We start from the raw sequence: 21946 nt of genomic DNA on the forward strand, positions 1-21946 counted from the left end.
TTAAGAATAAGAGAAAACTCTTTAGCATCAACTTTGTAGATGTCGGAATCTACGTGAAAGTTCCTGAAAAGACGTTTTCCAAAACGATTTAGATTTTAAGAAAAACGAGGTCTTTATTATTATTTAACACTTCAAAGATTTTTTTGGCCAACATTTCGGAGCATTATATATATATATATATATATATATATATATATATATATATATATATATATATATATATATATATATATATATATATATATATATATATATATATCTCACGTATTGATTCACGGATGGAAAAATGTGATGACACTATATTCCGGGATATCATCCGTTCGCTCGTTGAACTCCGACTGGAATCCTGCATCCGACTGGAATCCTGCAAATCTTGCATCCGACTGGAATCCTGCAGACGTTTCGCCAAAATCTCACTTGGCATCTTCAATGCTCGCGCTCCGAGTGTTCGAAGTGTTTTCGGAGCGCGAGCATTGAAGATGCCAAGTGAGATTTTGGCGAAACGTCTGCAGGATTCCAGTCGGATGCAAGATTTGCAGGATTCCAGTCGGATGCAGGATTCCAGTCGGAGTTCAACGAGCGAACGGATGATATCCCGGAATATAGTGTCATCATATATATATATATATATATATATATATATATATATATATATATATATATATATATATATATATATATATATATATATATAGAAGTAACACCCCGTACAAATAACGTGACGAAAGTGTTTTACTTAAAACAAGAAAACAACAATGATTATATCGTCTGACGGTTGAATTTCAAATGTTCGAATACTCCAATTTAATCGAAATGCATTTGTACACCTGGTACTCCTGTCAGACGAAACAAAACCACACTCTGATTTATGAATGCTTATTTGCATAATTCGCTAATTATTTGAGATAGACAAAATTCATGTTATTTCCAATTTTGGAAGTGCTGCAATTTTTTCAAAAGTAATCATTTGAAAGTCGGACTGTTCTACACAAGGGTTATTTTTGAATAAGTTTTGATATTTTTATGATACTTCGGCAAAAAGTTTTGATTTTTTGTCGAACTAAATATGGAACCTTTACCATTTCTTCAGTATAATTTCGTTGCCGATACAATAGTAAATACAAACAAAACTGCCTGTAAATGTCTTCTTCTTCTTTAAATTTAGAACATTTTACCTCAAACATTTGTCAGTGCAAGGCGCCTTAAATAAATTCGTACTACGAAACCAGAAATCTCTAGAGATGATAGAGCCCTGAATTGTGACAAATATATTGAGGTGGGTAGAAAAAGGAATCAGACAGCTAGAGGATCCCAACGGTAAGGTGTCCTGATATGGGACTATTATTGTCTTGCGACTCAAATGTATGGAGAATTGGAGAAATCGTTAGATTAAAATTAGTTTATTGATTCACGAGACAAATTACTTACACGTTTTACCACAATTTTGAAAAATATGTTTTAATGAATGAGCAACTAAATACATAAAATTTAAAGATACTACCAATTATTAGCATATTATTAGAACTATAAAAGCGGGCGGATAAAAAAATGTTTGTATATAGGGTGTTATTTATAAAGAGTCTATTATTTGATTTGATTTCTCAAGTATTTTCATTGCAAAAAGTTACCATACACAATGGGGTCGAAAATCTTCCATGGTATAAAAATTTTATTTTTATTTTTAATACTATTTTTGACAAAAATTGACACTTGGAGTTTTTTGGATATGAGAAATTTGAATTTATTCTTCTTTTATCTCTTTATACATGTACTTTTTCATTTTGAAATGTTCATCATTTTTTTACGATCCAGTATTATATTTCTAGAAAAAAAATTACTCAATCATTTATACGGGAAAAACATTCTCTTATTAGAAGTCGCTAGGCGCAACCGTTTTCCAATACAAGTGAAACAATTCTAATAAGAAAAACAGATCTAGTAGACTAGTGAAATATTCTTATAAATATTGATTACTACTAACTGTACTATGGCCATTGTTGGAATTTTGAAAGTGTGGACATTTTTTATCTTTGTTATTTGTGGGATGCAAGTCATTAAAGAACGAATATAAATTACTCAAAATCGAGTAAAAATATGGAAGAGATTAGGATTAGGTTACAAATACGAGAGATAACAATTTGTTTCCCCAAGAATGCCAACATTTAGCATTTTAAGGGGAATTTTTACTTGATTTAGAAAAAAAACATGGTTTGCAAAAACAATACTTATTAATTATAATATAACATAACATAAAAATTAAACAAAAATGTGGCAGATTTTATACATGATCGATGAAAACGAATAAGTAGTACCGGAAAACTTAAATCTATTACATAGCCAAATCGTAACGTAACGTAACTTATAAATGTACATTTTTTTTTAAAGTCCCGCTTTTATGAAACACAGTGTATACTTTGTGCCTAGGTATATAATCAAGATTACATTGTTTCTATTTTAAAGGGATGCAAATATCTTGCGAGCTGAGAGAATGTTGAAAGTGCTGGACATTGCAGGCGGTTTTCATCGATACACTATAAAGAGAATATTATTTTTATGTATTCAAAAGCGTAGATAAATGATAAATTTCACTCAATATATACTTACAATTCGTTAAAAATTACCCATAAAACAAAATATAATCTTTTTTTAACAATAGCGATATTAGACAAATTAGACAAATTAGACAAATTTTTATTTCCATTGACTTAAAACAAAAAATAGGATAATGTAAAATATTAAATAAAATAAAATAATAATAATAACATAAAATGTGTTAAAATTAAATAGATAATTAAGGCATAAGCTCGGAGGCATTGGAATTTAGATACACATTTATAGCATAAAAAGAATTTTTTGTTAAATTATTTTTAAGTACACTTTCAAAGGCGCTACCTTTTTATATTTTTTTAATCTCAGTGGGAAGTTTATTATAGAGTTCAACTGGTAGAACTATCGGGCTATTTGCTACCTAGACAACATCAAATTTAAGATGAATAGTCTGATATATTACTTTTTGTATGGATAATGGAAGCTAAAACATATGAGATGGGAACGTTAGTAAATTTAGTTTAGGAAATAATGTTTTGCTAGAGTATGTATATGGCTTCAACAAAATAATTCTCAATATTCTCTGTGCTCTAAACACCTCATCGCCCCTGACACATTTACCCTAACACGATATATGACAAGCAGGATTGTACGTAGCCATAATAGTAAAGTAACAAAAGCTGAACATCAACCCTATATCTTAATTACAATGCTATTACAATTGCAATTACATACGCATAAATTGACAGTACTGCATCAACCTGATTAGTCCACGTAAATAGTTCGTCAATAAAAACTGCCAGATATTTCACAACTCTGGTTTGTTTAACCGTTTTATTAGTTAATTTAACAAGAATACTCTTATTAAAATCCTTCACGCTAAACAGCATCACTTCTGTTTTTGATTCATTTAAAGCAAGTCCATTTTCATTGCAAAAAGTTATCATTTTATTGACCGCACAGGTATGCAGCAACGTATGGACTAGGAAATTCCTGCATAATGTTATCAAAGAAAATTATGAATAAAAGCGGTCCCAGTATGCTTCCTTTTTAAATTGGTTTTTTGTTCTCTACCAGTGAGGTAAGATTTTATCCAACAATAACTAATTCAGCGCATCTCGCACATATACAATTTATCGAGCATTAATTCTATACTTATCACATCAAAAGCTCTCCTCAACTCAAAAAAGACATCATAGCTTCCTCTGCAGAAAGGCCTTTTCGAAAACCAAATTGGTAATCATTCAACAAATGGATTGTATGTTTCACTATTACTTTGCTGGAGTGAATATAGCTGCCTACTTATTATAGTTATAGTTCTCAAGATGAAATTGTCTTCTAAATGGATGTTAATCTGGTAGACAATAAAGATTATTATTATTATTATTATTATTATTATTATTATTATTATTATTATTATTATTATTATTATTATTATTATTAAAAGCTTTAAAAAGGTGAGCCTGTTATTTTTTTTTGATTTTTTTTTATTTATTATTTTGTTTACAGATTTTATGAAAAAATTATTACAGTTCTCAACAGCTTCCTGATAATTAATAAGTTTGCTTAGAATTTTTAATGTTTTGCTTCTGAAGTTTTTTTATGGTTATGTACCGTGTACAATCTGGTCTTTTGTATATTTATATTTTTTAAAGAGATCTGAAAGATACTGAAATTCCTCTAAAAGTTCCAATGGTTTGTAAGAAACGTCTTTTCTTAATGTCACGTTTGTTTTTGCTTATTCCTGGTGCTAAAAGTTACTTTTTGAAAGTGTCTGAAGCAAAAATGTCGCAATACTGTGAAGTTTGAACTTGGTGCATTGAATGTCGAGTGTATGTAAATAAATCGAAGACGTGTTGTTGTATTGTATGATTTTCAATCAAATACATCGAGAGTGGTTTGCATTCCCTCAAGCTTCTTTAATTTGACCATTTTTAATATATTTATGAAAATTTTAATGTTGTCGTACCAGAGCAACTATTCATTTTTAGATAACACTCCTTACCCCGCTTACCAAAATGAATTCCAACAACAATTTTGTGAATGACTTCTGTCGCCACTTTAAGCTGGACGCCTGTGTGACTGTATGCAACATTTGTGAAAATTGTGAGAAATACCGGAGGTAACGTTTTGCGGCCTTCTGCATAAACCGGACTATGTGGGACCAAGTTCTCGAGCAAATTTAAAAGTTTTTTTCGAACTTCGCCAAATCAAATAATATTTTCCTTTCCTATTCAACAAAAGTTAGCGCAATCTTCGTTGGTGTCGAACATAGGAGTTCGGTTAATTTCATTTTCCATGCTCGTTCTAGACCCATGAGAAATTCGTCATCAGAAACACTCAAAATGTGATTAAACTTTATGAATGAAACAAATTTTTCCATCGCGAGCCGGGCAAAACAATATTTTGTCAATTGTCGCCATTTGCACTTTGCACGTAGTAAACGGTTAATAAATGATTTAACTCGTTGTAAACTAAACAATTTACGAACACTCGTCGCATAAGATAGTGTTTACAAAACTGATTTATGAACGCATTACCGATAATTTATGATATATGTATTTTATAGTGGGTAAAATGTAAACTTTCAATGGAATCTTTTACGACAACATTTTCCGGCTGGCGAATTGCGATTGAGCGTTTCAAAAACAGCAATATAATTATTTAATATTAATTAATTAATCTTTAATTTTAATACAAATCGCTTCGGACAAATATAAACAAACCAAAGAGAAACTGACCTATAAGGAACAAAATCCGATAAAACTGTAAACTTTTACCTAATTTAAAAATTCTATGAAATAACTAATTGCAAAATATAATGTGTTACATAACTCTAAAAGGTCTACATCGTTTATTGTAGTTCATTCTTTAGCAAGGAGGACCAGACCAGAGCCTCTTTTTAATTACCAGTTCATTTTTTGTTGCTCCTTTTCCCTTCTTTATGTTTTAACGGCAGCGTTGATGTCCCAGATTAATTATAATTATTGACGCAATTATAAAATGATTGGTTTTGGTTAACCATAATAAATATTCAAATGCCCCAGTTCCATTGTGTTTTCTTGTATATTGGAGTGCGTTTCACTTAATATATGGAATAATATGATACATATAAAAGTGCAGCTAAAAATGGTTACCAAGTTGATAAATATTTCCTTTGCTCATTTTTATATGTTTATTCTTATATCCATGGTATTTTTTAATCGAATGTCAATAATTAAGGGGGTTTTGGCTGAACTGCAGGGTGGCAAATTTTCAAAAATAAAATATTTTAATTTAATTTAATTTTAATATTTGTAATACAACTTTAGATATTATTTTGAAATTAGGCACACATACACTATGTATCAAGAGACTTAATTTAATGTACACCAATGTTTTTAAAATTCACCATTGATGGTACGCCACCGATTATCGTAAAATATTTCTAGAATCTCCAACCATTTCTAAAGAAATTTAATTTCTTGTTTTTTTTTCAATCTGATGTACGGTGTTCTATTAAAAAAATAAATAAAAACCTCTTTTCTGCACGGTCAGAACAGCATGCAGAGAATAAATATCATTATTTCTTACAAAAATAATTGTCTATCTGTTCCATTAAAATACGTCAAAAAATCGAAGTACGAATACGAATATGTAAGTGCGTAAACTTAAATAAATAAAATAAATTTAAATACGAATCGTTTATTATTTATCTTGTTAGGATATTATCTCATTAAAAGTTTAAAAGTAAAAACAACAGTCTTTTTTTTTTCACAAGGACACTAGTTGGTAACTGAAAACTATATATTTGGTTTCAGCTAGATATTTTATTTTTCACCAAAAAAAGTTCTCCAGTTAACCAGTGCAGGGTCGACCTAAATTACCAAAATATTATTTATTTATAGGCAGTACAGATTTGATCTCTTAATTTTTTTCTAGTCCGTCGCACGACTTTCACATCAAAATAAAAACTAAATACTCTGCATGATTATCACCATGCAGAGAAAAGGTTTTTATTTTTTTAAGCGAAAACCGTACATCGGATTGACAAAAATTAAGACATTAAATTTCTTTTGATTGATGATTCTACGATTTTTTTTTATTTTAAGAGAAATCAGTGGCGTACCGTCAATGTCTGCTAAAATAGATGGGTGAAATTCCGTACGCCTTACACTGGTGTATTTTTTTAAAAAATACAGTACACTAAATAATGCCTCTTGATACATAGTACATATGTGAAAAAATTTCATTAAAATATCTAAAGTGGTATTACAGATATTAAAAAAATATATTATTTTTGAAAATGTTACCACCCTGTATCTCAAAAGTTAAAATGGACCCAAAAATCGCCCCCATAATTATTAGAAAACTAGAAAACCTCGTATACCATACCTGCTGTATAATATACCATTTTTAACTTCAAAAATAAAAAATTACCTAGGAATATCGACTATATAATGTGTATACCCACCGAAATTGATCGAGCTCTACAAAAATTGACAAAATCCACATATCTATCTGATCGAATAATAGTACAAAATCTCTTAGCCCTGCTGGCAAATTTCTTTTGCAAACAATAGTTAAAACCCGCACCGTTGATTAATAGAAGCTTTATCACTGCACGTATAAATCTAAATGTAGAACATAATCGCTGAATTTTAGCAAACGTGCCATTAATTCCATACGTCTCCTAATTTAAGTGATTTAGTTTTCTACTGCTTCGAGGCACAGTAGTTGGACTAAGAAATATTTGATTTCTGAATAGAAAGTTTCCTATACCCCGTGGACAAATGTTTATCACATTTGATTTTCCAAAAAAATTATAAACAAGAAACAGCACTACGATCGCCTTCGCTACAAAGTACAGCGCAGAAATTACCACATAAATAACCAATTTTATACCTAAAGCCCAATCTAACACAACATTTTAAAATGTTATACGTTTTAATCGCTTTACTTTACAATTACAATTTTTCCAAAACCGTTTGTTAATATTTTTTTATTAACGCTTTATTTATATTTAGTTTCACTATATGTATCAAATTCCTTTAGATAGTCTTTTGCGAGACAAAATTAAAAAGGATCAAAACTCTGTAACAGAGGGATGTTAATTATTCAATTCACGACATTCCCTTCCAATAAGTAACGCCATGACAAATGTAGTCTACGGACGTACATCAAAGCCGGCTATCTATATTTGTTGGCCGCGTTGATGATCAAATATTAGACTTTTTAACGGCAAAAAGCAAAGAAGCAAAATAAAGTATGTAATAATATATACATTTCGTTTGTTAAATGCAAACGAATTTTTCCGGTTTCCTAAATCGATAAACGAACTTCTGTTTTACTTTTTACAAAACTTGTGGATTCCTCCCGCGTTAGTTTTTGCTGAATTGAACTTGCTGACGTTTCGCAATCATCTTAAAGGGAGTGTGAAGTTACTATCTATTAGATATTAGAATCCAATTGACGAGGTGCATCAGTCCCCATTTCTTATGTTTCAAAGTTTTCTGATCATGTTTCACCCTTTTTTTTCTATTGCATTCTCTTGACAATTCAAGTCCTACTTAACTTCCTCCAACCATTTTGATCAAGGTCTTCCCTTTCCACTGTAACATTGGAAATATCGTTGTCGACCCACCTTACGCGTATTTCTTGCATCCTTTTTACTATATCCCTGTCCCTGACAAATCGTATTCTTTACGAGGTTCTCATTGACATAAATGGCTCTTAGCTGATGCTATTTCTTTCTGTATCTCTTTGACCTATACTAGATACAAGGGTAAGATACATATTTAAAATGTAGATAACACGAATACCATTTGAGAACAAGAAAATTAAAATAAAAATAAAATAAATTGTTCAAAAGTCAACAACAACAACAACAATGTCTTACTAAATCAATAGATAATTGTATGGTACAAGAAATAACAATACTTGATAATTTTTATACTTTAGTTGAAAAAATCTCCATTAAACCCGAAATAAATCCCTGACCAAATTCATTAAATAAATAAATAACATGAGCCAATAAATTAATCAACAAGCTTTTAACATTGATTTAGTGACGGAAATAGCCCTAATACGCATAAATAATACAAATTACTTGCCGACATTGAAGACAACAAATTGTTGTCTCACAAATTATAAGCGATTAAGTGTTGCAAAGTGAAACAAAAGTGGAAAATCGCGTTTCTGTTAAACTTTTCCACTATAAAGATGCGCTGTCGAACGTTTTAAATTGAAAAACAAAAACATGGCGTACCCAACTGACGCCGCATCGTATGATCGGAAATAATAATCTAATAATAACCATTTAATTCTCATTAGGACCGCGAAACTGACATACGTTTATTGGGTATGATCGATTTGGTTACGTCAAAAGTTAATTTAGATTCAGTCGAAATTAAGCCGAAAAAACATTAATTCGATGACATCTAAATATACGTACTATTTTATAACATTGAAGCAAACATTTTTGGTAATATCCAAATACCAACAACACACCACATACCTAAATAGCATGCGTTGATTTTTTTTCTACTTTTAACAACTAAAAATATATGTCAATCTTTATGAGTAAAAAGTTTGTCTATTTTTTTATAACCATTAAATAAAGTGTGTCAATGACTCGAAAAATCAAGTACCCCTTGGGAAGCCACTGGAAGTTATAATTAGTAAATTACACTGAATATGAATGCCAAATTTCAATATCATGTAATTACCGCTTATCATTAAGGACAATCTTGTATATTTATGAAAACAAAGGTATCTTTATATAGTTTCCATGAAACGGTCGATTTTTCAGAAATTTTGATATTAATTGAAACAATGCTGTTAAGACTCAAATAAGAGCTGTTTGGAATACTAATTGTTTGTATCGTGAATCTTTCAGTAAACTATATCGTATAACAACAATTCCGTGTATTGCAATTATACATAAATTACTTATACGAATTATTCTGAAATAATTTTGTTTCAAGCTTTTATTTGACAACATTTACGTTAAATATAAGCAACTATACGCGAAAGAATTAAAAAGTTTTGTAGACTCTCGAGTTAGATGTATATCAAAAGATATAAGATTAGAATTTTCGGATTAATTTTCACCACCCGAAAAGTCTTGCAGCAAACATTCCTACTGGTGTGCTTAAATTGAAATGTTTAAAATTAAAATAAATAACATTTCTGAAAATATTAGGACAAACGAAGCACAACATACCAATATTTTTTCAACAATTACGCAGTAAAATTAAGCAAAGGAATACTTCTTCATTTCTTTTCCAGAAATGAATCTTACCGGGGTAAATTTAGACAGTATAACGGAGATTAATAAAAAGGATAAATACAAACATAATACCTAGGTAGAATTGTATTGCCTAGCAGATAATCTTCCAAGCAGCAAATGGAAGTAGCTTTTCAGAATAAGAAATCATTTTGCTTTTACTTTTAATTTTAAGTTACTCAACATCACAAGAACATGAACTAGCATGGATCCTGAGTTACTGGTAGACTGTCCCTAATGAATTTAATGAATTCCAGATTATATTAAGTCCGCTATTTTTCTTTAGTTGCAACAAAAGTGAGAACATGTGATGTTAATGTGGACATGCCTAAAGAGACAAGCTGCTTTGCGTGCCTAGGTTTCGGAGGACATTTCTATGTGGCACCCGAAGTTTGAGTTTGTTTTAGAGTGGAGAAAAGCTAAACCCACAAGATATTACCTCATAATTAAAAGGTTTACAGGTTTTTTGAAGTTTTTTGGCTGCTGATGCCAACACAAAATCCTTAACCTGATCTGCAGTTATTTGCGCTCAAATAAAATGGATTTTTGCAGGAAAATCGTATAATGAATATCCAAAAACTTTGGCTATGTTTTAGAAAAACTTCGCACGTTCATAGAATAAACAAACTCAAATATTTTTTTACGGAAAAAGAGTGTGCATCAAATTAATGATAGAGGCAAAATTTTAATACTTCAGTACCCTGCAACAAAAATAAATATTGCTAAATCGATTATGAGTAACAAATTCGAATGGAACGCGATCATCGTACGATATCCCACCTAAAAATTTCATTTCTAGGCAACCTATCACAACAAATTTCAAGAGTGGCGTGATGGTAGCGCGTTATTTTTGCGATTTTTCAGGACATACGGTTTTACTCGAGCTGAAGTGAGACAGACGCACGTGACGTATATTATGACGGTGAGTAATCGTAGATCCGTGGTGTTCCACGTATGTTCCACTGGGTTACCGTCTCGTTCGGCGTTGTCGGTCTTACTAAATTTTCATTACAATAACTGCAACTTATAGGTGTTGGAGCACCAGTTTCGTAAAGATACGCACACCATATTATAATAGATATATAGATTACAGAATAATGTATGATGCATGTTGTTATAATAACTAACAAGCTCTATTTAATGCATATCTATTCAACGTTAAATTTGTAAATTTCTCTACTGTAATACTTTTTACAAAACTTCTGGATCCCTTCTGCGTCGGTTTTTGCTGAGTCGAACTTGCTGACGTTTCGCCAATCATTCCGTTGGCTTCTTGAGAGTTTAACTGAAACTGGCTAGCAGTTTACTCTGTACCTGCATATATATTCCATAAGGGGAGCGGAGCTAAATGAGGGACATAAACATTGTCTCGGATGACTGATTCCCATATTGGTGAAAGGTAAAGACCTGAGTCGCGGTTAAGATTGTATGGTTGCTTATAGATAGACCACAACCTTCCAATATCAATGAGTCCGACAGAAATCCCACACTTGCCACGGTTCAAAACGTCACTAACTACATATCAAAAGTTTTTAAGAAATATAACGTCCAAACCGAATTCACCACTTGTCCAAAAATCTCTCAACATCTTCGATCCGTCAAAGACAAAATTCCATTGGAGAGACCGGACAAAAAACATTAACGAAGCTTAAAGAACATGAAGGAGCCTTAAGACTAAGACAAATAAAGTCATTTATATTTCTTAAGAACTTTTGATATGTGTTCAATGATGTTTTGAATGTAAGGAAGGGCAACGGTGGCAAGTGTGGGATTGCTTCCGGACTCTTGCTATTGGGAGGTTGTGGTCTATCTATAAGCAACCATACAATCTTAACCGCAACTCAGGTTTTTATCTTTTACCAATATGGGAATTAGTCATCCGAGACGATATTTATGCCCCTCATTTATCTCCGCCCCCCACAAATAATATATAAGTAGGTACAGAGTGAAATGCGAGCTAGTTTCAGTTAAGCTGTGAAGAAGCCAACAGGATTAGTGGCGAAACATTTTCGACTCAACAATAACTGACGCAAGAGGAATCCAGAAGTTTCATAAATTTTGTAAAATTTATATTTCATTTAATTGACTCGTAAATATTTATTATTACTTAAGTTACACACGTCCAATTTTCTCGTTAATGACAACAAATAAAATTTTGTAAAATTTACACAGATCTTAACCCGAGTCTTATATATGTCTCATGTTATCTGCTTCTTATCTAAAATGAGAGTTTTTTTAGACATATTTTTTTAAGTAAAAGTTGTTTCAGGCTGGTTTACGAGGAAGACAAACGGATTGGCTGCAAGTACTTTTGTGCTTTACTCACTAAAACAAAGGGGATACACTGGTGGCTTTTATTTTGTAACTCCATTGGATTTATACCTTTGGTTATTTTATTTATGACTTGTCTAGTTTCCTTTCGATTTAATGTCGTTCCTTTTGGCAAACTTGCCAAAACTGACACTCAATTTACTTTTCACAAAGTCACTATGTATTATAAGCAACTAAAAAAAAACGAAATATAAAACATCTTTCGTATTAAATCGCATTAAATAGAAAATGTTGGATAGTAAAATCCAATAAACGCACATGATTATGTTTTACCAAACTGAGTCGGCGATTTATCGCTCCGTCGCGTAATCATCATCGCATTTGTTCAGACACCTGCATATCAGCAATACGAAAACACTTATGTATCGAGACATATTTAGATGTGCAGCTGATATACTTAAAATAGAATGGACACGTGTGAAGGTATGATTGCGCGTACATGTAAAACTAAAAGAAAGTAAACCAATGACTATCTGAAAAACGACATTTTTCGGTTTTAATTTATACTTTAAATATCATTTTCTTTAATCACGGAAGCGATAAAAAAAGTTAAAAACTATATCAAACTAGGAAAACTAATTCTATAACTCGATCCAATAAGAGGAGTTTTTTACATATCACCAAGGAAAAAATTAAACGCCATAGCGAATGTCCGATACAGTTTCAACTCATCCATATTTCAAGCTGCTAATTTGTACGATGTTTAGTCTTCTAAAGCTACCTGTTTCATTTATATTCTTGATATGAGTTCCTAAACTTTTCCATCACAAAGTTTAATCAGGAATTCTCGAACAAATAATATTTTGCGTCTTTGGTTTCACCTGTGAATCTTGAGTGCCCGTCTGGACTGGCACTCTTGAAAATATTGCCGATTTCGATAATTTAATTTATCATTGGTTTATCACTTACACTTGTTTTTCATTCAACACTGAGTTAAAATTAACAAATGATTGATGATTAATAAAATTGTTTAGTGGAAGTTTTAGAAATCAATAGCTCCAGCTTAAGAGATATATCGGGCGCCATATCCTATCCATATTTGTTTTAAACTTGTAGTTAGTTTATATAGAAAAATTGATCAAAACAATTTACATTTTTATTTTATTAGTTATTATACGATTTGTGAAATAGTAATAACAGAACGTATAAATTTACGAATTTCTTAATGAACATGAAAAATACTTTGCATATTTTGCATTTTTGCTGTGACTTGCGATGAAAAGGTTTTTATTCTTGCCTAAAGTTTCATAATTTTATGTTAGACAAGTTTCCATGCGAAAAATTAGGGTAAAACTTTCTACTTTATCTGGTGTTCTACAATTTGAGAGTATGTTTGTTGATAATTGTTTTGTTCCGTTATTACTGTTAAAGTTTAATTAATGTTTTATTTTTTAAATTAACACAAGATGTACTACAAATGCGTAAAAAAGTAAGGTTACTCTTGTTTTCTGTATTATGATATTAACTTTAAAGATATTTTGCATTAACAGTATTAATAATTAATAGCATTTTAAAATTATTTTCCATTTTACAAAAAATATAGTTTACGCTTTATTTAAGAAATGTACGAGATTTACTTTTTGATGGGTAATAATATTGGCATCAGAAGTGAGATTGTGGCGGCACAGTCGAACGAAATTAGTATAAAGAAGGCTGTTCGCTAAGGCTGCATCTTGCCTCCATCAACTTTTCACTTTAACTTTCAACCCATATTTCAAGGAGATATTAATTGTAACATTTATTGAAACTAAGGAAGGAATTAACTGTTAACAACTTTAGAGATGTTAATGATACGTTACTACTCACAAACCGAAGCGACAACATCCCAACTTTAATGACGAAACTAACAGAGAAAACGGCGGCGTAGCCTTTAATGGTACAACCTTGGAGAGAGTTCATAAACTGACATATCTAGGAAGCACCATTAATGAACGCTAGGACCCGTCATTTAAAATCAAATTTCGTTCGTTCTTCTCTACAGTCTGGAGGGTTGGACACACACAAGCCTCGCTTAGGGTACGGCCATTTGAAATATGAGTGTATCGACGACTGCTGAAGATCAGCGAGCACCCCTTCGAATAGGCATTTGGAAATAACCAGGAAAATAAAAAAACGGAAGAATTGTTTGACAAGTTAGGAGAAAAAAAATACGAACTGTTTCATATTGCCAGTATCCGTGGCCCAGGTAGAAGAACTTTTTGGCTCAGGAAGGTGCGAGCAATGAATAACACAGCGATAGTAAATATCGATAAGTCAATAAGAAAAATAAGTTCGCTCTGAAGCAATGTTTATTGCTGGTTAGAGCTGGTTTGAACTAATGACAGGGGCCGCTTTATAATCCGGAATACAGTCGCAATTAAGTTTGATGTAATAATGTAGACTTGCATTAATTGTATACAATAACAATCGTTACAAATAGGCATTGTATTTGTGACTTAATTAATTTTTCAAAATCTCTTTGGTACTCTGGATTAAACGATTTTTCGAATAACACTACCAAGTAACTGATGAATTTCTAATCTGTCGGTAAGTATCAAGATCTTCCTTAGCTCCACTTTGAAATTTTTTTGATATGCAGTGCGTCAAGTTCTTTGGGGATCTTTGCTTGACAGTATTATTACTCATTGGGACCACTACACCATTATTTTAATGATGAGTATTCCGTTGAAGTGTGATATTTTAATTTCAATTTCAATTTTTTTTGTGATGATGGATAACAGCACAGTATTAAAAAAAGCTGTAATTTATTTGACATTGAAAAACAGAGTGATAAACGTGTTTGAGATGTTTATCCTTAGATGAGTATCAGTAATTATAATCAAATATTGTGCAAAGTCTTGAAAATTTCAATATTTTGCACGAGAGAGTATTGGACTAAGACGTAAAAGAAATAAATTTTATCTCATTCTTCTATACATCTAAGTTCATCCTAGTTTTCCGCCCGCATAGAATATGGCTCCATTCATCTGCAAAACTGAATGATGTTAGTTCCTTTAGTAACAATTTTCAAGAGATCTTTTAGTTAGATTGTGTGAACAGTCCCATCTCCCCTGTGGAACACCACACGTGACAATTCTCATTTTGATTTTAATACCAATATTTACAAGTTGCTTCCTGTTTTCCAGATAGTCACTTAAAAGGGTTTTCGTCGTCATATGATCGCGAACATGATCCTCAACGTAGATAAAAAATATTTTTGTGGTGGGTCCCTTGTAAGCCTTCGTAAAGGCTGGATGTTTTAAGGACGAAATTTTTCCGCAAAACGACCACCGGATCGGAAATGTGGCAACGCGCGCGCGGTCTGGTGTGACAACTTGCCATATTCAAGTATTAACAGTTGTTGGGCGCCGAGCGATGTTCTCCAAATAGTTTATTCAGTCTCTCCGAATTCGCAGTGGAGTGTAGCCGGTTGCTCGAAAACCTCCCCCACACGTGACTCGCGAAACTTCACGACCACCCGGCGAATTTTCATTTTACTCGTTTCGGAATTGATTCAAAAAAACGCGAAAGTTTTCAAATTGTCATTAACCGGTTTGGAGAGAAAGCTGCCACCGCAACTCCCGAATTATTATGTATACTGTTGTCAACGACATCAAACGCAGTTTTGCAGTACTATCGGCTTTATTTTTAACAGGTGAGTCTCGTTTTTTTTTCTGTCCGCGCGTATTTTTGAGGTTCCGCTCGAGACTCGCGGCCGAAAAAGTGTCGAACGTTTTTTTTTTTAAACTGGAAATCGATCTTTTCTAACCGACAATCGAACTAATCGGAAGTAAATATTTTTTACATAAATTTTTGCGGGAAAATTTTAACTAATAACAACCCCTGCAATAAATACCCAAAGTATAACGCAGTTTCCGATCATAAATAAAGATTAACATCACGCACCAGATTAAAACCATATGATTTAATACTAAAGTAAATACCTGTAAATCGAAATTGTCAACGGGAGTAAAAAAATATAAATATTTTTTAATTTTTGAAACATGAAATTACATAAATAAAACATTTAATCTTTTTTTGTAATTTTTATATTTATGGAACTTTATAAATGAAATACAATCAAATAAAGTGCGTGCATTTTGGCGAGGAAAAATTTTCATACCGCCGTTTTAAGATAATTATATAAAAAAATAATGCGATTGTTTAATTTAATTCCTCTCGAAATTGCCAATAATGACGACGATATCCCAATTTATCGCGTGAAATTTTCAAAATAAGTAGCGTTAAAACTTTTTTCTTGTAATGGCAACAGTCTTTTGTAATTACCTTAAATTCCCTTTCCATGATTTCATTAAAAATTTGCCGAATTTTTGAAAGTGCCAAAATTCGATATCTTGAAGTTTTCAATCTAGGGGAGTAACAGAAGATACTTATAAAGATTGATTCGTTTTATTTTTTTGAAATATTGAATTTTTTTTTTTAATATTTGTGTCCGCGACATGAACCAATATTTCGACAAAAAAAGTAATCAAAACTAACCCAAATTAACGAAACAGAAGTCTTAACCCAAAATCAAATTGAGCTGATGGAGAGGGGTTTCCTTACTGAGGGAAAAAATAAGCAAGAAGAGATGTGGAAAAAATACACCGAGTGTGCAAATTCGTTACTTTTTTATTTTTAAACATTGTTTTTTTAAGGGTAATCGAAAACTGCTTTTTGTGAAATGCAAGTTGATTAAAAACTATATATGAAAGTTTTACGCATTTGTAAAAATAATTTTAAAATTAAACTAGCAACAAATTCGGAATAATTTCAAAATATTAAAAAAAAAAACGATTTTGCATTAAAATTCACCCAACCTTGTGCAGCATTCACAAGGCGTTTCGATAGTTCACATTTCTTTTGGTTATTGTTGGTCCGCTTTTGGTAACATAAAACTTTACCCATATTATGTTATTAAAAAAATATATTCAGTTCCATAAAAACGATTTGTTTCTGCCCGGTGCCGTGAAACTTGAATATATAGCGCGAGTGCGAGGCCAAAAACAAAATCGTTTGAATCCATTCCGCCGCACGCTACATACCTACCCTAACACACATTTAATGCTGTTTTCTTGTTCATATAAATTTTTTCTTGTCGCATTGCAATGGCCGCGCCCGGAAATTTCAACACTAATGACACGGGATAATGAAACAAAATAAAAGAGCTAAACTGTAGACAGTGAATTAGTGCAACGGTGGTCACTGCACGTACTATTTGACTTTCGAATTTACCTGGCCGCGCGCTTAAATATCTAAAGGGTTGTTTTGCCACTTTTGCAGTTAACGCGAGGGGTGTCTTGTGTAGTTTAATCCGTTTATTTCTGCCGTCAACATTTTTTTTTTGCGTTACGCTTATTGCGGAACAATCAAAAGAGCACACAAAAATTGTGTACACCGAAATCATAAGCAATAAAAAGACAAAGTGAAAATATGACGATCCATTATGTACAAGCAAATTGGCAAGAAAGTTGTTCCTATTATTTCCGTTAGACATCCCAGGCACACGAGACGACTTCATTGTTTTTTTTCCATTATCTGATAAACAAAAAATACCTTTGGGTGCCAGTTTTCTCTCTATTACGAGGTGGTGTTGACAGAACTTCACATCAAATACGCAACTGCGTCATTCGTTATTAAAATTCCGATCCACAATTTTGAAAGAAATCACGCAAAGTACCTAAATGTGTAATATAAAATCAAATGAGTACACAGAAATATAAGTACCCACTTAATGGTCCATGCTTCATAAACTAATTACATGGAAATTGTTGCCAGATCAAAATAGATTTAATAATCTAGCTACGAAAACTAATGAAAGATAAATCTTTTTTTACTATATTGCTGAGTAGGAACAGTAACGAGTTTAGCATTTAAAATTTTTTTACTTGTCTCACCAGTTTTGCTTATTACTGTAAATTTTTAACGTAACTTACCTTAAATTACATTACAAGGCTGCGTTGATAGAATTTCAATTCGGAGAACCATCATCACCTTTTGCAAACGCGCTTCACCTATGGAAAAAAGATTAACTTGAAATTTATTACAGTAAGAAAAATAATAACTTAATTAAATAAGTTAGGAAATTTTATTCAGCGAAATCAACAATACTGCAAGAAGCTTAAAAATACAAGAAAATAGAAGTAAAACACATTTTACATATTCAAGCGGAAAAGTACATTAAATACTAAGGCTGCCATGAAAAAACATAACCCTTAACTAGACCCGTGATTGTAGCAATATATTTAGTTCCTACAAATAGATAGGGACGTAAACATGACTTTTAAAATTATTGAATTGCCGAAGAAAAAACAGTAATTATATACCTGCCCGTCATAAATATTTATAGGTGTCGAGTACTTAGTTGGGTTTACTACTTTCACCCGAACATTTTTACCCTTGGTTTACCGAGTGTGCTAATTCATATTATCAAAAGAACGAGCGGTTACTTTTGTCTAAAAAGTCGTTAATACGGCAAAACGTGTCTAATCAGGCTTTAAATTTATATTGGATTTTTTCGCATTTAACAAATCTTTTTCGTTATACGATTAGGCAAATCGGACGGGCTTCCCTAATATAGGTAATCGATTTCCCACTTCTGTGGGAGACGGCAACGCGAAAATAGAAAACTGTGAAAATTAAGAAAGTATAACGTTCCATTAGATGAGACAATGAAATGTCTCGATATTACTGTTAGAGTACAAGGCTTGTTTTGAGCATAACAAGACCAATTTAGAAATGTTGTTAACCTCGAATTACCTACGTAGACCGGCTTGTTATTTAAAAAATATATATTGACCGTACATACAAAGCGCCATTAAAATTACTTATATTACCTTTACTTATCGACGTACGGCGCACCGTCGTGCCTATTAGAAATTGCGAACAAAAATTTGGCCCGCGAATTGTTTACCATAAAGATTATGCAAAATTAAAAATATTCCGGAAAGTGATAACTGCGTATATTTTCTAGATCCAACTTTTTAACGCGTTTCGCTACGTCAGGATCATGGTCCAAACGTGTTATTTTTGTTCCATCGGAGTTTTTATTTCTTGCACGTATCTATTTTTTCGAGATATTTTTACACATACGTATTATTAAATTATTTTATAGAAATTTAGGTAGTTGAAAGGTTTATAGCATTTAAAATCTATTAATATTTGTCTACACAATGAAATAGGCATGAAATACTGCGTGCTATAGACAATCACAGTGGTTTAGTCACTTTCAAATATCTCTGAGAAACTAAAACGTTGCATTCTTTATTTGGAGCTATAACTTTCTTATTTTTCGAATTTTGAACAATAAAAAAAATAGAAAAAGGTATTTCCAAACTTTAAATATTAAATAATAATTAAAATAAATTATTTACTGATTTCAGTATGTTGTTGATCGATTGTGGATGATTACTTCGGATAAATTTTATACTTGCTTTTAACGTTTTATGCTCACTGTGTGTGACCGTATCCTATGCACTTTCTACGAAGGTTGCCTGTACATAGCGCGCAAAAATCATAGCATAGGGATGCAAGTAAACTCATTCCTAAAAAAATCAAATAAATTGGCCGGACAGCTAACTAATTGCGTTTTGTTGAGCCGTTGTTTCTAAGTAGTTCAAAAGTGCATACATGAAAAGCAATCGGGTTAAGTATAGGTGCAACTAAAAGGTTAATCTTATGGAAATTTCGATCAGTGCAGTTTTGAAAAGTTTATTAAAATGCCTTTCTATTGTGTTGCGTAATTATTTTTATTTTGCTTATGTATATTTAATTTTATGCTGCGGTTAAAGCAAACCGGAGACCAGATAAAAAGGTCGTGAATTCTAAATGTTAGACGCGTCAACGAGTTAAATTTGACGGGAATATTGTGCATAATACTTTTCGACGCCAAATAACAAGTTTCAAGTGGGCAATGTCAAAATGTAAAAAGGAAATGTATTTGAAATAAATAAAAAAATGGAACAATACGATAGTATAGTATAGATAGTGTAATAAACAAGTTTGATAAAGTGTTAGTATAGAAAAAGATTAATGTGCCGCATGATCTTGCATATAGTAGTTGCAACGCCAGTAATCAAATTCGATCAGTACTCACCCTTCTTCTTTTACATATATAATTTATTATTCTGACAAAGCAAATATATTTAATAAAATTAACGAATAACGGAAAAGGCAAAAATCAAAATACTAAGCAAACTAATAGCAAATGAACCAAACAATTTTCTCAGAACCCCACTTATATACCGATTCTTAAAATGGGTTAAGGACCGTAGCCTTTTATCTTAAGTATAAATCCAGCGTTTACGATTTATTTTCGTTTGCGATATTTCCTGGAATCAATTTTTATTCAAATAATGGTGCGTAAGTCAAATTCAGCGTGGGCAACGACCATTTGGAGTGCGGCAGATGATGACAGAGCACCTGACCTTGAAATCCAAGAACTCGAGTGATTATTCGGTGTAGTAACCTACATACTTGGCACGCATGGTTTAATAAACTCATTCACTACGTTCTCGTGAATCGGTTCCGTCAAAAGAAAGAGGGCTAGAACTGGGAAGCATTAGAAGTAGCTAACTGAGTTACAATATCAACAAAAAATGTCATATTTCATTAAAATGGACAAAATATTTTCTACGCCGGCTATGCAGGTTCCCATATTACGAAATTTTCATGTGCGTAATCTGTGAATATAAGTTTATCTCATATTTTCGAGGCCCTTGCTTCATCCCGGTTACCAAATAATCATCTTACTTCTAGCGCAAATTAATTTTTCACAACACGTGGGTCCTGACGACGGCTTGAAAATACCGGATCGACAGTGAATGATCTGGCAAGAGCGTCTTGTGCGCTAAAAATAACTAATAATTACACCTGAAAAACGGCCGATTGTCGGAAACTATCAGGAGTCGCTTGAACGCGTCAAATGACTTGCGCAACGCGATGTCGAGACTGAAAGTGCATTAACCTGGAGCACTCTCTCATTTGGTACATACCTTCAGGATTCAAACATCTAAACTCGGACCAGACAGTTCTCAAATTGCCAATTTGAAACCCAGTTTCATGGAAACGGCCGGTGATAACGTTCCTTTGAACGGTGCCGGCGTGTTCACGCGCCCTTCTACTTATTTTGGGATCGTACGATACGAGTCAACCAATAGGAAGCCGCCGTTCGTGGGCTCGACCACACCGTGCCACTCTACGTCATTCATTGTAAAAGCCTTCACCTTTATAAATATCCCGGCGCTAGGCAGTGGCAGTCAAACAACCGCGTAGTCAATGTGCTTTCTATCTTATGGCGCGCGCAGGGCTTTTATTTATTTTGATACTTTTATTGGTTGGTTCGTTAATAAAAACAATGCCATCGAATTTTAAAAGAATTCGGAGATACAGGTGGTACAAATTCGTTCAATGGGTGAATAGAAATGGAGCATTTACTTAAAGTAAATAATAAAAGGTTTTGCTTCATAGCAATTGCTTCGTTAGTTGTAGCATTCGCTATTTCGATGGGACTATATCATTGTTAATTTGTTCAAGTATATGAATGAAGTAATTGTGTGATGACAACGATCAGGTGAAATTTGTAGATTTTTTGAAAAGTTATAAGGTGGCATTACAAAACTCATCACTATGAAAGAACCTAATGTTTATAAAAACGGATAAAATAAATAATAATGCCAAATCAATTGAAAACTACTTAATTTTTTAAAGCCTTTCAAACTCTTGTAATTAGTGTTTTTTTTTCGATGTATACAACTTTAAGTTGGCATTACTGTTCAAGATGGCGACCGATTTAACAGCTGTCAACTGATTTATTCTCAGTTT

The 21946-nt window shown here is 32.2% G+C and overlaps 1 protein-coding gene and 1 long non-coding RNA gene across 2 annotated transcripts in view; one reads left to right on the plus strand and one right to left on the minus strand.

Moving 5' to 3' along the window:
- Nucleotides 1-2276: 2276 nt before the first annotated feature.
- Nucleotides 2277-21214, minus strand: LOC132699922 (uncharacterized). Its single transcript, XR_009618570.1, has 3 exons — nt 21118-21214; nt 18061-18138; nt 2277-2531 (listed from the first exon to the last, which is right to left on the minus strand). It is a non-coding gene; the product is annotated as an uncharacterized LOC132699922 (long non-coding RNA).
- LOC132699914 (uncharacterized) overlaps nt 15497-21946 on the plus strand; it is an 82901-nt gene continuing 76451 nt past the window's right edge. Inside the window, exon 1 of the mRNA XM_060666905.1 lies at nt 15497-15779. Coding sequence (XP_060522888.1) covers nt 15716-15779 — 64 coding nt within the window. The 5' untranslated portion in view covers nt 15497-15715. The remainder of the gene's footprint in view (nt 15780-21946) is intronic.

The sequence above is a fragment of the Cylas formicarius genome, unplaced genomic scaffold (genome assembly GCF_029955315.1).
Source record: "Cylas formicarius isolate icCylForm1 unplaced genomic scaffold, icCylForm1.1 PGA_scaffold_3__17_contigs__length_32017465, whole genome shotgun sequence".
Lineage (NCBI taxonomy): Eukaryota > Metazoa > Arthropoda > Insecta > Coleoptera > Brentidae > Cylas > Cylas formicarius.